This window comes from Vipera ursinii, assembly GCF_947247035.1.
Source record: "Vipera ursinii genome assembly, chromosome: W".
Taxonomy (NCBI): Eukaryota; Metazoa; Chordata; class Lepidosauria; order Squamata; family Viperidae; genus Vipera; species Vipera ursinii.
The window spans coordinates 36004945-36020320 of record NC_139522.1 but is presented as its reverse complement, the minus strand read 5'-3'; the positions used below and the strand labels follow the sequence as shown (position 1 = coordinate 36020320).

The 15376-nt window shown below is 42.5% G+C and overlaps 1 protein-coding gene across 1 annotated transcript in view; it reads left to right on the top strand.

The window, feature by feature from the left end:
• LOC310648255 (SNF-related serine/threonine-protein kinase-like) overlaps positions 1-15376 on the top strand; it is a gene marked incomplete at both ends in the record, with an annotated part of 102200 nt that overhangs the window by 65412 nt on the left and 21412 nt on the right. Inside the window, one exon of the mRNA XM_083376001.1 lies at positions 241-453. Within this exon, the coding sequence (XP_083232127.1) occupies positions 241-453 (213 nt within the window). The remainder of the gene's footprint in view (positions 1-240; positions 454-15376) is intronic.

The following is a 15376-nucleotide window of genomic DNA, read 5'->3' as shown; positions in this document are numbered from 1 at the left end:
GAATTTATTTACATATTGATGCACCTGTAAAGTTTCTCATATAGACCTGTGTGGTAATTTTTTTAAAAAAGTGGAGATCTAGTATCTCAGTAAGATAATGTTGAATAGCCAGAATTCTACAAATGAAATAGAGTCAATTACATGTTGGGTGAGAACCATTTGTATAATAGGAGAAAAACAGCTTTGTAGAATATACCCTTATATAATGACGCTAATATATGCTAATATTTTTCTTGCTAGTTTAATTACACGAATGTTGCAAAGAGACCCAAAACAAAGGGCATCTTTAGAAGAAATTGAAAATCATACTTGGCTACAAGGAGTTGATCCATCACCTGCAACAAAATACAATATTCCTTTGGTTTCATATAAAAATCTTTCAGAGGAGGAACACAATAGCATCATACAACGCATGGTTCTTGGAGACATTGCAGATAGAGACACTATTGTGGAGTAGGTAACATTTTATATAGTTTTATAATTCAATATGTAACTGTTCTTATTCTGTTAACGAGTATGATTTGTCTATATAGAACCTTCTTCAATCTGGTGCCCTTTGTAGGTATTTAGATTTCAGGCCCAGAATTAACAGCTATCACAGTCAACAGCCATGTTACTGTATGTGCTAATTATAAATATTGTAGTCGAGAAGATGTAATTGGAAAAGCACATGCAAAAGCATAAGAACATTTGTGGTATCATAATCAGGATATGTACCTAAAATTCTTGTCTGTATGTCCTTAATATTTTTCAGAGAAACTTCTTCATGTCAGGTGTTTATTTGGCAATTTTCTACTTTAAACTGAAGAGCTGTTTATAACAAATAAAGCAATATATTATTTCTTTATAATTTTTTATTTTGATTATTTGATCATTAAAAGCAATTCCATAATAGGACATCTACAGTGAGGGAAAAAATTATTTGATCCCTTGCTGATTTTGTATGCTTGCCCACTGACAAAGAAATGATCAATCTATAATTTTAATGGTAGATTTATTTTAATAGTGAGAGATAGTATAACAACAACAAAAATCCAGAAAAACGCATTTCAAAAAAGTTATCAAAGTTGCCCTGGAGAGGCAACGAGGAGGAAGTGAAGCCTTGGGAGCTTGGAGCTGACGGCGGTCGGCCCAAACAGACGCGAGAAAGGCTGCCAGCAACTGTGCAGACAGCCCAAGTCATAAACAGCCCGAAAGAAACGAAGAATGCAGCATGCCGCTGAACAGCTGATTTTCAGCAACATGTTGAGATCTGGGTGAGACTGCTTTTTATTTCTTTTCCCTATGGATTTACAAATATAACCCCCTGGATTGGACAGTTTCCAAAAGCAAAAGACCCCAGGAAGAAGGGAGTTAAAAGCGGCAAAAAACTTTAAATGGGGGATGAAATTAAGGAATACAAAAAAATATATAGAAAATTATTTGGGAAAATTTCTTTGTTTATTTTTTGTGAGAAAGTATTTTGAAAAGATTTTTAAACCTGGATATAGACATTACAGTTAAATGAGGACACCTAGTGGTGGGAAGAAGACACTACTATAATATAGGGAAAAAAGCTAGAGAGACTGCTGACCTTCAATTAACACCTGTTGTAAACAAAGAGGACTTCGTGTGACTTTACACTAGAAAAAGTTTGGCATAATTACATCTCCTGACTTTGGATATAATTATTAAAGAAACTACTTGGAGATAGAGGACTTTTTATACCTTTGAACTGATTGGAATATCTGGATTGGCCTAAAGTAGTTGGCTTCTTTTATGGCTGGATTATAGCCTAAAGCAGATGGGCTTTTTTTCTTTTCTTTTTTGCTATGGATTTACAAAATCTGACTAATTGAAAAATTGGCACACCAAATCTTATCAAACTCACACAAAAAAAACTTTTTCTGCACCCTCCTCTGGGACATCCAGTCCAGCAAGTCAGGGATCCATTAAAACAATGTTACAATGAGAAAAAACAAACAATTTCCAAAAAGAAATTCAAGCCACATTACAATTAATTCAAGAAACAATAAAGAAGAATCATGAAGAGACAAAAAATAATTTAGATAAAGCTAAATGAGCAAATGCTTGATATAAAGACACAGTTTGATGCTCATCAAAAATGATTGCTGAAAATGAACAAAGAATCCAGAAAATGGAAGATAAATCAGAAGAAACTGATTTTAAAAATGGAGGAAATAATGGAAGAAAATGAAAGGCTAGGACAAGCAAATCAAAGCCTAGAAGGAATGGTCACAGCCTTGGAAATGGAGAAAGCTGTACACTATTTAAGATTCCAGAATATACTTGAAGACAAGGAGGAAGATACAGTGGAAGTGATTAGTAATTTATTGGCTGAGGCCCTGAAAATAGACAGGGCCAAGATGCAATTAGAAATTGATGAGATATTTAGAATGAACTCAAGCTATGCGAGAAGACACAAAGTGCCTAGAGAAGCTCATGTAAGATTTGTAAAGAAAACAATGAGGGATGATCCACTACAATATAAAAAGGTAAAGGTTCCCCCGCACATGCGTGCTAGTCGTTTCCAACTCTAGGGGCCGGTGCTCATCTCCGTTTCAAAGCTGAAGAGCCAGCGCTTGTCCAAGGACATCTCCGTGGTCATGTGGCCGGCATGACTAGACACCAAAGGCACACGGAACGCTGTTACCTTCCCACCGTAGTGGTACCTATTTTTCTACTTGTATTTTTACGTGCTTTCAAACTGCTAGGTTGGCAGAAGCTGGGACGAGTAACAGGCGCTCACTCTGTTACGTGGCACTCGGGATTCAACCCGCCAAACTGCCAACCTTCTGATCGACAAGCTCAGCGTCCTAATCCACTGAACCACCGCGTCCCTTCCACTACAATATAGAAATAGGGAAATTGTGGTGTTGAAACAGATTCCTAAGAGAATAAGGGACACCTGAAAACAATACCATTTTCTGACTACAAAGCTAATTGTAATAGGTGTGAACTTTAGATGGTTAATTCCAGAAGGGATTTTAATTAACTGGAACAACAAAAGATATCAATTGGATTCAACTTGGAAGGCAGCAGACTTCTATGAAAGAAATAGAGCATTTCTTGAAGAAAGAACAAAATACCAACAAGAAGATAGAGAAGTCCAGAAACAGATAGAACAAGCAACAGAGGAAACAACTACACAAATTGAAGAAGAGAAAGAAAAGGCAGACCAGGAGGGTGAGGGAATGGCAAGAGAGCAGAGAACCATGAGATCGACAAGACCTAAATATAAGTAAACAAAATGGAGAAGGAAAATGGATTTTTTCCAGTGAATATAAATGGATTGAATTCCCCAACAAAAAGGAAAAGAATTTTTAAAAGATTGCAGAAATTAAACATGGATATAATTTGTATGCAAGAGACACATAAAAAACAACATTGTAAACTTTTGGAATGTCCAGAAATTGGGAAACTCTACTACGCATCAGCACAACAACAAAAAAAGAGGAGTAGCTGTATATGTTAAAGAGACAATAGACTCTAAAATGATTTATTCATATGAGGAAGGAAGAATCTTAATAGTGGAAATATTTTTAAATCAAAGACAGATACTTCTGGTAGCAATATGTGCACCAAACAATAAGCAAGAAGAATTTTATCAAAAACTTCATTAAAAATAGTGGAAATGAAATATCAAAATATTTGCTTAGTAGGGGATTTTAATGCAATAGTAGATGGGACATTAGATTATAAAAGTAGTAAAACAGGAAAACAAGGAAGAAAGAGAGTGCTTAAGACTTTTTTCAACATGATAGATGAAATTGGTGTACAAGACAAAAATGTGTGAGAGAGAGACAGAGGAAAGGCTTTCTGAGAGAAGCGTGTGTGAGAGACGGAGGAAAGGCTTTCTGGGAGAAGTGCATGAGAGAGACGGAGGAAAGGTTTTTTGGGAGAAGGGTGTGAGAGCGAGCGAGGGGCTTTTGCGAGTGAAGGGTGAAAGAAAAAAGGAAAAATGTGAGGGGGAGAAGGGAAAAAGAAAAGGCATTGATTTCCAACTTTCTCTGTTGCAGTAGAAGGAAGCATTAACATTGAACCTGAACTTTTTACTTTTCCATAATATTATAAATTAGCCATTTCTCTAACAACAAATGAATCTAACTGTAAAACCCAAAATCCCCCCTTTTTTTTAGTCATCAAGTTTTTGACACCTTGCTAAGCACTGGTGGTACTCAAATATTGTCATGTCCAAAAAGTGGTACAATCTCTGAAAAGGTTGAAAAGCCCTGATTTAGTGGATGAAAAAGGCTGTCTATAATTTTAAAATGAGACAATAAACAAGATAATTAAAGAATATTATGAGAAACTTGTTAGAGTTTTACAGCTTTCCAGCGCAAAAATAAGCCCCCAAAATAAGCACACATTCAAAATGAGCAGGAGGCATAGTTTAGAAAAACTTTATAAAATATATATAAACATGATACATACAGTTTTATTCAGCTCTGGGGAACATCAACAAATCTTAATTTGGAGATCAGAAAAAACAACACAGAGAAGACTCAGACACGCCCAGACCTAGGCTGGATCACATGCCTCACACAGCCAATACTGTGTCTTAATCAAAAACAGTTCTCATTGGCTGGTTTGTTGCTATGGCTATTCCAGTTCATAAAATTTCTTACACAGTGACAAAACTGTATGATATGGAAGAAATTTTATGGGAGAAAACAGTTCATTATATGGAAAACACTAACTTACCAAAAATTCCAGAAAATTTTAAAACTGTTAAATGAGAAAATAACAATGAGGGAAGTAACAGAGGCTATAAAAAGACAAAAAAATGATAAAACGCCGGGACCAGATGGGCTGCCGGCAGAGTTTTACAATTGTCTACAACAGGGATGTCAAACTGCCGGCATGTGGGCCGGATGCATCATGCCGAAACCGCACCCACCCCATTGCTGGCAATGGAAAAAAAGTGGTGATACGGCGCGACACGTCACGTGACGTTGTGAGTTTGACACCCCTAATCTACAAGATATACTAAGCTTACCGATGAAAGAGGTCTGTAATGAGCTTTTATTGGAGGCTAAATTGCCAAATACATGGACAGAAGCAAATATTACTCTGATACTGAAAGAGGACTCAGATCTAATACAGATAAAAAATTATAGACCAATATCATTATTAAATGTGGACTATAAAATCTTTACCTCAATAATAGCTGAGAGACTGAAAAGATTTTTGATTGAATTTATTCACCCAGATCAAAATGGATTCTTACCAAAGAGACAAATAAAAAAAACTTAAGAATCATAATGGACGTACTGGAATATTATGAAATGCATCCAGGGAAGCAAATGGCATTAGTATTTTTAGACGCTGAAAAGGCATTTGACGTTTCTTGGCAATTTATGATTCAACAACTAAAAATAATGGATTTTGGACAAAACTTTATAAATATGATTAAGACAATATATTATACACAAACAGCAAAAGTGATTGTAAATGGGGACTATACAGAGAACTTTGATATAAGAAAAGGCACAAGACAAGGATGTCCATTACCCCATTGCTATTTATTTTAAACTTGGAAGTTTTAAATAGAGATATTAGACAAGATTCAGAAATTAAAAGACTGGAAATAAAAGGTGAAAGCTATAAATTGCAAGCATTTGGAGATGATTTGGTATTCATTTTAGAGGAACCTTTAGAGATGATTCCTAAACTATTGGAAAAGATAGAACAGTTTGGAGAGACAGCAGAATTGAAGATAAATAGAGAAAAAATTAAAGTGATAGTTAAAAATCTTACAGATAAGCAAAAACAACGTCAGAAAGAGTAGATTTACAAATAGCTAAAAAGGTTAAATATTTGGGAATATTTGACAACAAGATGCTCAACGATAAGATAACTATGCAAAACTACTAAACCAAATAAAACTTGACCTGGAAAAATGGAAAAATCTGCAATTGTCGATGTTAGGGAGAATTGCTACGATGAAAATGAATATATTACAAAAATACTTTTTTTATTTCAAATGATACCCATAAAACTAGAGACATTTTGCTTGAAGATCTGAATTCCTTAATTTTAAAATTTATTGGGCAAGGAAAGAAAGCTAGAATTAAACTGAAAATGTTACAAGAACCTAAAGGAAATGGAGGTTTTGGTTTGCCAGATTGGGTTCTATATTATCAAGCATCAGTGTTAACATGGATAAAAGAATGGATAACCCTCAGACATAACAGATTGTTATATTTAGAGGGACATGATTTAAAACTTGGTTGGCATGCCTTTTTATGGTATGGGAAAAATAAAATTCATAAATACTTTCAAAACCACTATATTAGAAATGCATTATTGCTAACATGGGAAAAAATAAAATGTAAAATATATTTGGAAATTCCAGGATGGCTTTCAACAATGGAGGCATTTGTACACCCAAATCTAGTTAGCCTTGAGAAAATATGGACATATAAAGATATTCTAAACTCTGAAGGGAAATTAAAACCTAGACAAGAGATGGAAAATCAGGGTATTGATTTATCATGGTGGTCACATTTACAGATGCAAGTGAGATATGATAAAGATGTTAAATTTTATGGATTTTATAAAGAGCAGACTCTGATTGATCAGATATTATTAACCTCTGATGAAAAACCAATTAAGAAAATGTATAATTTTCTGTTAAATTTGAAAATGGAAGATGAACAAGTAAAAGAAACAATGATAACATGGGCAAAGAATTTTGGATATAATATAGATTTAGACTAGGAGAAATGGTAAAGCCTGTGGGAAAGAAATTATAAGTTGACAATGTTAACCTCTTATAAAGAAAACTTATACAAAATGTTTTATAGATGGCACTTGCCACCATCAAGATTAGCAAAAATGTTTAAAAATATGTCAGATAAATTTTGGAATGTAATCACAAACCAGGTACTTATTATCATTTATGGTGGACATGTGTTAAGGCAAAGAAATATTGGACAAAAATACATACTTGGCTAGAAAAGATGCTGGGGAAACATGTAGACTTTAAACCTGAACTTTTTTTATTAGGTATAATGCCAGAAAAGCTTGATAAGCAAAGTATATATCTGATTTTGCATGTGATAACAGCAGCAAGACTTATATTTGCACAATTAATACCATTGGAGGAAGAAATAATTAAAAAAATACTAGATTGTGCAGAAATGGAGAGACTTACTCTGAGATTGAAAGAAAAAGAAGAAAGAATATTTTCAAACTTGGGACTTATTTTACCTATGGTCGGAGAAACGAACTAATTTGTATTAGTGAATGATGAACTCAGACAACATGTTTGTTGAATAAGCACTGTTGAATTGTATTAAAAAATTAATAAAAACTTACATATAAAAAAGCAAATTCTGTGGTCGTTAAGTGAACCAATGGTTTGCTGTGGGCTAATTTTGCTGAAAACTGGAAGTAAATGCTGGTTTTCAGTAAAACCATCACAAAACGCAATCACATGACCACAGGACACTGCAAATGGCCATAAATGAGAGGACTGGCAGCCATGAGAATTGGGTCATAAGTGAAGAGCTAGAATCAGGACATGTTTGCCACTGGTTTACATATTTACAACTGAAAAAAAGATTTAAATTAGACAAAAAGAGCTATGGGTTTGACTATGTTAAAAATGAATTGGAAATCTTATTGTGTGGTAGTGATGAACATATTACTGCTAAGGTCTACAAAACATTGAATTTGGAAAGTGAATATGTAAGCATTGTATGATTCAATGGGCAAGGTTTGGATACAATGTAAAGCTTGAACAATGGGATAATATGTGGAACAAAGGTTTAAAATTTATATTAAACTACAATTTAGAAGAAAATGTTTATAAGATGATGTGCCGTTGGTATTTAACACCAGATAAGTTATCAAAAATGTATAAAGGTATTTCAAATGAATGTTGGAAATGCAATATAAAGAAGGCAGTTTTTATCATTTATGGTGGACATGTGATCAAGCAAAGAAATATTGGAATAGGATTCATATTCTAATACAGAGGTTTTTCAAAGTGAATATAAAGATAAAACCAGAAACTTTTCTCTTGGGTTTTACTGATTAGATAAATCTGTTGTTATAGAAATGACTAGTTTATACTATTATGTAAAAGTAAAAAGTTGAGGTGCGATGTTACTTCTTATTCTCTTGCACCAAAGGGAGTCGTAAGTCAATGCCTTTTCTTTCTTTTTCCCTTCTTCTCTATAGTTTTCTCTTCCCTTTTCCCTCCCCTACTTTTCCTATTATTTGCTTTTGTATTTAATAATAATAATAATAATAATAATAATAATAATAATAATAATAGTTGGAAGGGACCTTGGAGGTCATCTAGTCCAACCCCCTGCTCAGGGAGGAAACCCTATACCATTACAGACAAATGGCTGTCCAGTCTCTTCTTAAAAACTTCCAGTGTTGCAGCATTCACCGCTTCTGGAGGCAGGTTGTTCCACTGGTTAATTGTTCTGTCAGGAAGTTTCTGTCAAGCCTGTGGGCTCGACACTCAAGGCAAAGGGGGAGAAGGCAATTGAGGGAGCACACCCCGCAGACCCTGTGTGCCACAGCCGCTGTACAGCCAGGCCACGCTCTTAGCGCTGGTAAGGCAAGGATGCCGATGGAAGGCTGGGCGGACTCGCAGCCCGGCCCCAGCAACACCGGTGGCAAGCAAGAAGCACCGCAGCTTGGGATCGGGACCGCCACACACCGCACCGCCGAACAGCTGGGCGGTCTCGCAGCCCGGCGCCAGCAACGGCGGTAATGGACAGGGAAGCCTTGTGAGACCGCCGACCAGCTGTTTGCGGAAGCCCCGTGGCAAGCCTGCCAACTAGCTGGCAATGGACAAGGGAGAACCGCAACAAGGCCTCTAAGAAACTGAGAGACACGGTTTTCAGGGGGGGAGAGGGGCCTACCAGCGCTGCAGACACCTCCAATGGAACTCGTCATGACCAGCAGTGGCTGGACAGCCAGCCAGGAGAGACGGAGGTTCCCGCGGTGCAGCTTTAATGGACAGGCACCAGATGTTGGCTTATCATGCTGGGGGTGGAGCTGTGGATGGGGAGTGTATGTAAAGCGCTGGGAGCAGATCACTCCCAGCGCTAACTTTGTGAATCGTTTGTGGATTAAAGCACTTGTTGAATCGTTCCTGTGTTCCAGTCACCTTGTCCTTCTTCTTTCGCGTCTGAGGAGACTAGAGACTGGTAAGGACACTGACAGAAAAGTCAGCGCTGAACCTTTTTGTTACCCTTCCCATTACCCTTGTGTGCTCTCTAGGGAATTGCTGAGGGAACACAGGAGGCAACACCAGTGGCTGAAGGAGGAGAGCCAGCTGAGGCCACCAGGCCAACACCTGTTGCAGAAGGTGGGGAGGCTCAGCCAGTGGTAAGGCCCAAAGTGCGGGAGGCACAGCCTGCAGCTCTGGTGAGTGAGGCCCAGGATGCAGGGGACCCAGGCCCTTCGGGGGAGTGGTGGCACAGTTCTGCGCTTACCAACCTGGATGCCGGCCATGCACACACACCAGGTGCTGCAGGGCCTCTGATGGAGTGGAGGGAGAGGCGTCTTACGGACAAAGACGACGGAGAATGGAGCTACTCCACGGCACCCGGACAACACCTCATGGACATCCTGAGGGATAGGTTCAGTGAGGACGGGTTCCAGGATCCCCCCTTGTGGTCAAGATGGGAAGCAGGCTGAGAGACAGCTTCATGGCCCCGGACAGAGACACAGCCAACCCGGTCAGGCCCACCCCGGTTCTGTCTGGCCAGCCCTATGTTCAGGGTGGCTTCCCAGGTGGGAGGCTCCAAGCAGGGAGTGCCAGCAGAACAATCACGGCCTGTGTGGGAAGGCAGGTCGTTAATGGACCCAGGCGGAGCCCCCACCAGGCAGATGGCAAGGCCACCTGGGACCTCAGTCCAGCGGGTGGTAGGGTCTGGGGACCAATGCTCCTCCCCTATGACTGATACTCTACAGGGAACAGGATTGCCTTTGGGGCCATGGGGTCCAGGGGTGGTTTGGGGTCCGCCAACGATACCAGTGACGTTCAACGGAAACCTGGACCCTTTGGCGATGTTCCTCAGCCAGGTCATAAGCCATCTGGACCGGTACGCCTGCTTCTATCCATCCCAGTGGGCTATGGTGGTAGCGATAATGGCGGGATTGCAGGGTGAAGTGGCGGAATGGGTGGCTGACCTCTACAGTGACCACGCCAGGGAGCTGGCCGATGCTGGTCTGTTCTTGGAGGCTCTGCGGTCCCGGTTTGAGGATGTCTCCTAGGTTCAGCGGACCGAGGCGGAGATCCTGGTGCTGAAGCAGCGAGGCTGGTCTCTGGCAGAGTACATCCAGGACTTCCGGCAGCCGACCGGTAGACTGCAATCCTGGCCAGAATGTCTGTTGGTTCACCAGTTCCGAGCAGGCCTGTGCCGAGATTTGCGCCAGGCATGTGTTTTCCATGGTGTCCCGAGTCGGCTTCAGGATTGGTTTTGTGTGGTGGTAGACTTGGATGCAGGGCTGCAGGAGTTCTGCAAAAAGGGGGAGGACCTGTCAGTACCACGTAGGAGTGTGAAGAAACCGAGGGACGAAGGACGCAGGACCCAGGCTTCGGGTTCAGGTTCCTCTGGGCCTAATCTCAGGCCATCGTTCAAATGTTTCCAGTGCAACCAGACAGGGCATCGGGCAGCGGAGTGTCCTGTCTCCGTTCCACGGGGAACACAACCGTCCCCTGGGAAGGCCGGACCCACACCCAAGAAGGCCCCGGAGAGGTTGAGGGCGGTGCAGCAATCGGAAAGGACCACCCCTCGACAGATGCCTCTGGAGGAGGAGGAGGCAATGGCAGCCACCAGATACCACTTGGTGGTGTACGATAGTGAGGATGATCCAGTGGAAGATCCTATGGTGAGTGAGCTGATACGGCCATTCGTCATCCTTATCATGCTGACGAGTCCACAGACAGGCCATCGGGGGGAATACAGGGCCCAGATTGATTCTGGCTGCACTCGCTGCCTGATTAGTAAGGGCGTGGTGGCTGAGACCAGGATCAGGGTGAGGCAGCTGGCCAACCCTATGAGATTCGAACAGGTGGATGGATCCCTCCTGGGGGGGGGGCGGCTACCCTTATAATGGAGCCCGTCAGGCTAGAGATGGGGGCCCATTGGGAGGTCCTCTGCTTTATTGTGGTTCCTTCCATGACCGAGGCTGTGATCCTAGGACTGGCGTGGTTGGACAAGTGGGGTCCTACGGTTTGGTGGGAAGGGGGTTACCGAAAACTACGGATCGGGATCGGTCCCCGGCCGCCAGACCAGGAAACAGAAAAAGGGGGTGGAGAAGGGAGTAGGGTGGCAAAAGCAAGCTAAGAGAGTGCCAGGGGGAAAACCCCTTCCCAGCTGTGTATGCCAACCTTGCCAAGGTGTTCAAACGAGCAGGAGTGTGACGTCCTGCCTCCCCACTGGCCAACCGACTGCGCGATTGACATCATGCCAGACGTCAAACTGCCCAAACCCCAGATGTACGCAATGACACCCACAGAGATGGAGGAGCTGCGTCGATATATTGACTGGAATCTAGCAAGGGGCTTTATCCAGCCGGCCCAATCGCGGATCACAGCTCCAGTTCTGTTCAAGGAGAAAAAAGACGGCTCCTTGCATTTGTGTGTAGACTTCCGCAGTATAAACGGGGTTTGTGTGGAGAACATGTACACCCTACAGCTAATGAAAGACTTGTTAGCCCATTTGGCGAAGGGAATGGTGTTTACCAAGCTGGACTTACAGGAGGTGTATTACAGAGTCTGTATCAAGTGAGGGGAAGAGTGGAAGACAGCCTTCAACTGCCTGCTTGGTAGCTACCAGTTCAGGGTAATGCCGTTGTCAATGCTGCAAAAATTGCCATGTTTTTGCACTGACAATATAAGAAGCAGCATTTTGCTTTAACTGTTTGGCTTTGAATCACTAAAGTGCGGGACGAATTCAACCCAGATGTTTTGAGAAGATAGCGCGCTTCAGAAGGGAAGTGAAACTTCATGTGTTAAACTAATTGGTGAATGTGATTTATGACATGTAATTAAGGGAGGGAGATTCTGTATGATATGATGTGTTAAGGGGAGGAGAATTCAGATTCTGGCATCCATCCATGAGTGCCGATGCTCCGTTGTCATTATTATAGACTTTTTTGGAATAAACAATCATGCAGTGTTCTTTGATCTGTCTCATTAATCGGAACCATGACATCCGTTTGGGTTGCAGGGGACCCCCATGGTATTTATGCTGCTCATCAACGAGGTGCTGCATGAACACCTTTACCGTGGGATGCTCGTATACCTGGATGACATATTAATCTACACCACCACCATGGAGGAACACATCCAATTGGTGTGACAGGTGGTGCAGAAACTGTTGAAGGCACATCTGTTTGTGAAACTCGCTTAAGTGCGAATTCCACCAAACCTGGCTGGACTATCTGGGCTACCGGATATCGGGGGCAAGGGTGGAAATGGACCCTAACAAAGTCAAGGCTGTACTGGAGTGGCAAGCGCCACGGACCCGCCGTCAACTACAGAGTTTCTTGTGATTTGCCAACTTTTATCAGCAGTTCATCCGTTCGCTTGCAGCAGTGGCTCTACCCTTGACAGACCTGCTCCGCACACGACAGACTGCGATGAAGCCACAGCCCGGTCAACCGCTAGCGTGGACCATGGCATGACATAAGGCCTTTGAGGACCTAAAGGCCCTGTTCGTGAGGGAGCCGGTTTTGCTTCACCCAAACCCTGACATGCCATTTGTAGTACAGGCCGATGCCAGTGACGTCGTTGTGGGGGAGTGTTACTGCAAAAGAATAGCCAGGGGACGTTACAGCCCTGTGCCTATACATCACATAAACTGATGGATACCGAGAGGGCATGGGCCATATGGGAGAAGGAGGCATTTGCCGTACGGTGGGAGCTGTCGACATGGCAACACCTACTACAGGGGGCGAAGGAACCGTTCGAGGTCTGGTCAGACCATAAGATTCTTGAGGTGTTGCAGTCGCTGAGGCGCCTGTCCCCTAAACATATCTGGTGGGCGCAGTATTTCTGTTTCCAGTTCAAGTATGTATCGGGAAAAACTTTCTCGCCAGCACTTTGTTGTGCATGCCCCAATACAATAGTAAGCGGGAGGAGGTGGTACAGGCAATCATGCCCCCCTATTGGCAAGCCACAGCGCGGGCACTAATACATAACCTAGAAATCGACCTGGTCCAGGAGCTCCACAAGGCAGTCCTGGATGACCCCTGGTTACAGGAACATCCAGGCCTACTGACAAGGAGGGATGGCCTAGCATGGAAAGGCAACAAGCTGTACGTCCCACAAGCTCTATGACAAGGGGTTGTATTGCTTGCACGGGGTACCCCGATGGATCATCTCAGATCGGGGGGGGGGGCAGTTCACAGCTCAATTTTGGTGTGAGTTTATCTGGTTCATCGGGTCGTCCCAAGGTCTCAGTTTTACGTATCACCCTAGCACCAATGGGGTAGCAGAATGCGTAAATGCGATGGTGGAGCACTACCTGCGGAGCTACATTTCATACCAGCAGACGGACTGGGTTGACCTACTGCCGTTTGCAGAAGTGGCGTATAACAATACAGTGGTGCACGGCCTAGACTTTGTCCCAATCCCCGCGTATAAACAAGGGGTCCCCTCGCCCTGCCAACTCCGAGATTGGATAATGCACATTGGGGTGTGTGGGGTAACGTAAAGAAGGCCTTGGTAAAAGCCGAGAGCACAAAAGCGCAGGCCGACAAGTGAAGGCCCCAAAAGACTTTTCGGGTGGGCGACCTGGTGTACCTTTCGCATCTGAGGAGACTAGGGACTGGTAAGGACACGGACAGTTTCTCCTTAGTTCTAGGTTGCTTCTCTCCTTGATTCATTTCCATCCGTTGCTTCTTCTCCTGTCTTCAGGTGCTTTGGAGAATAGCTTGACTCCCTCTTCTTTGTGGCAACCCCCGAGATACTGGAATACTGCTATCATGTCACCCCTAGTCCTTCTTTTAATTAAACTAGACATACCCAATTCCAGCAACTGTTCCTTATATCTTTTAGCCTCCAGTTCCCTAATCATCTTTGTTGCTCTTCTCTGTACTCTTTCTAGAGTCTCAACATCTTTTTTACATCGTGGTGACCAAAACTGGATGCAGTATTCCAAGTGTGGCCTTACCAAGGCCTTATAAAGTGGTATTAACACTTCACGTGATCTTGATTCTATGCCTGTTAATGCAGCCTAGCACTCCGTTGGCTTTTTTGGCAGCTGCAGCAAACTGCTGGCTCATATTTACGTGATTGTCCACTAGGACTCCAAGATCCCTCTCACAGTTACTACTATTGAGCAAGGAACCACCTATACTCTACCTGTATGTTTGGTTTTTCTTACCTAAATGTACAGGTGAAACTCGAAAAATTAGAATATCGTGCAAAAGTTCATTTATTTCAGTAATGCAACTTAAAAGGGGAAACTAATATATGAGATAGACTCATTACATGCAAAGCAAGATAGCTCAAGCCGTGATTTGTCATAATTGTGATGATTATGGCGTACAGCTCATGAAAACCCCAAATCCACAATCTCAGAAAATTAGAATATTGTGAAAAGGTGCAATATTCTAGGCTCAAAGTGTCCCACTCTAATCAGCTAATTAAGCCATAACACCTGCAAAGGGTTCCTGAACCTTTAAATGGTCTCTCAGTCTGGTTCAGTAGGAATCACAATCATGGGGAAGACTGCTGACCTGACAGTTGTGCAGAAAACCATCATTGACACCCTCCATAAGGAGGGAAAGCCTCAAAAGGTAATTGCAAAAGAGGTTGGATGTTCCCCAAGTGCTGTATCAAAGCACATTAATAGAAAGTTATGTGGAAGGGAAAAGTGTGGAAGAAAAAGGTGCACAAACATCAGGGATGACCGCAGCTTGGAGAGGATTGTCAGGAAAAGGCCATTCAAAAGTGTTGGGGACTTTCACAAGGAGTGGACTGAGGCTGGAGTCAGTGCATCAAAAGCCACCACACACAGACGGATCCTGGACATGGGCTTCAAATGTCGTATTCCTCTTGTCAAGCCGCTCCTGAACAACAAACAATGTCAGAAGCGTCTTACCTGGGCTAAAGAGAAACACCTGGTCTGTTGCTCAGTGGTCCAAAGTCCTCTTTTCTGATGAGAGCAACTTTTGCATCTCATTTGGAAACCAAGGACCCAGAGTCTGGAGGAAGAATGGAGAGGCACACACTGCAAGATGCTTGAAGTCCAGTGTGAAGTTTCCACAGTCTGTGTTGATTTGGGGAGCCATGTCATCTGCTGGTGTTGGTCCACTGTGCTTCATTACGTCCAGGGTCAACGCAGCCGTCTACCAGGAGATTTTGGAGCACTTGATTGGCCAGCAAACT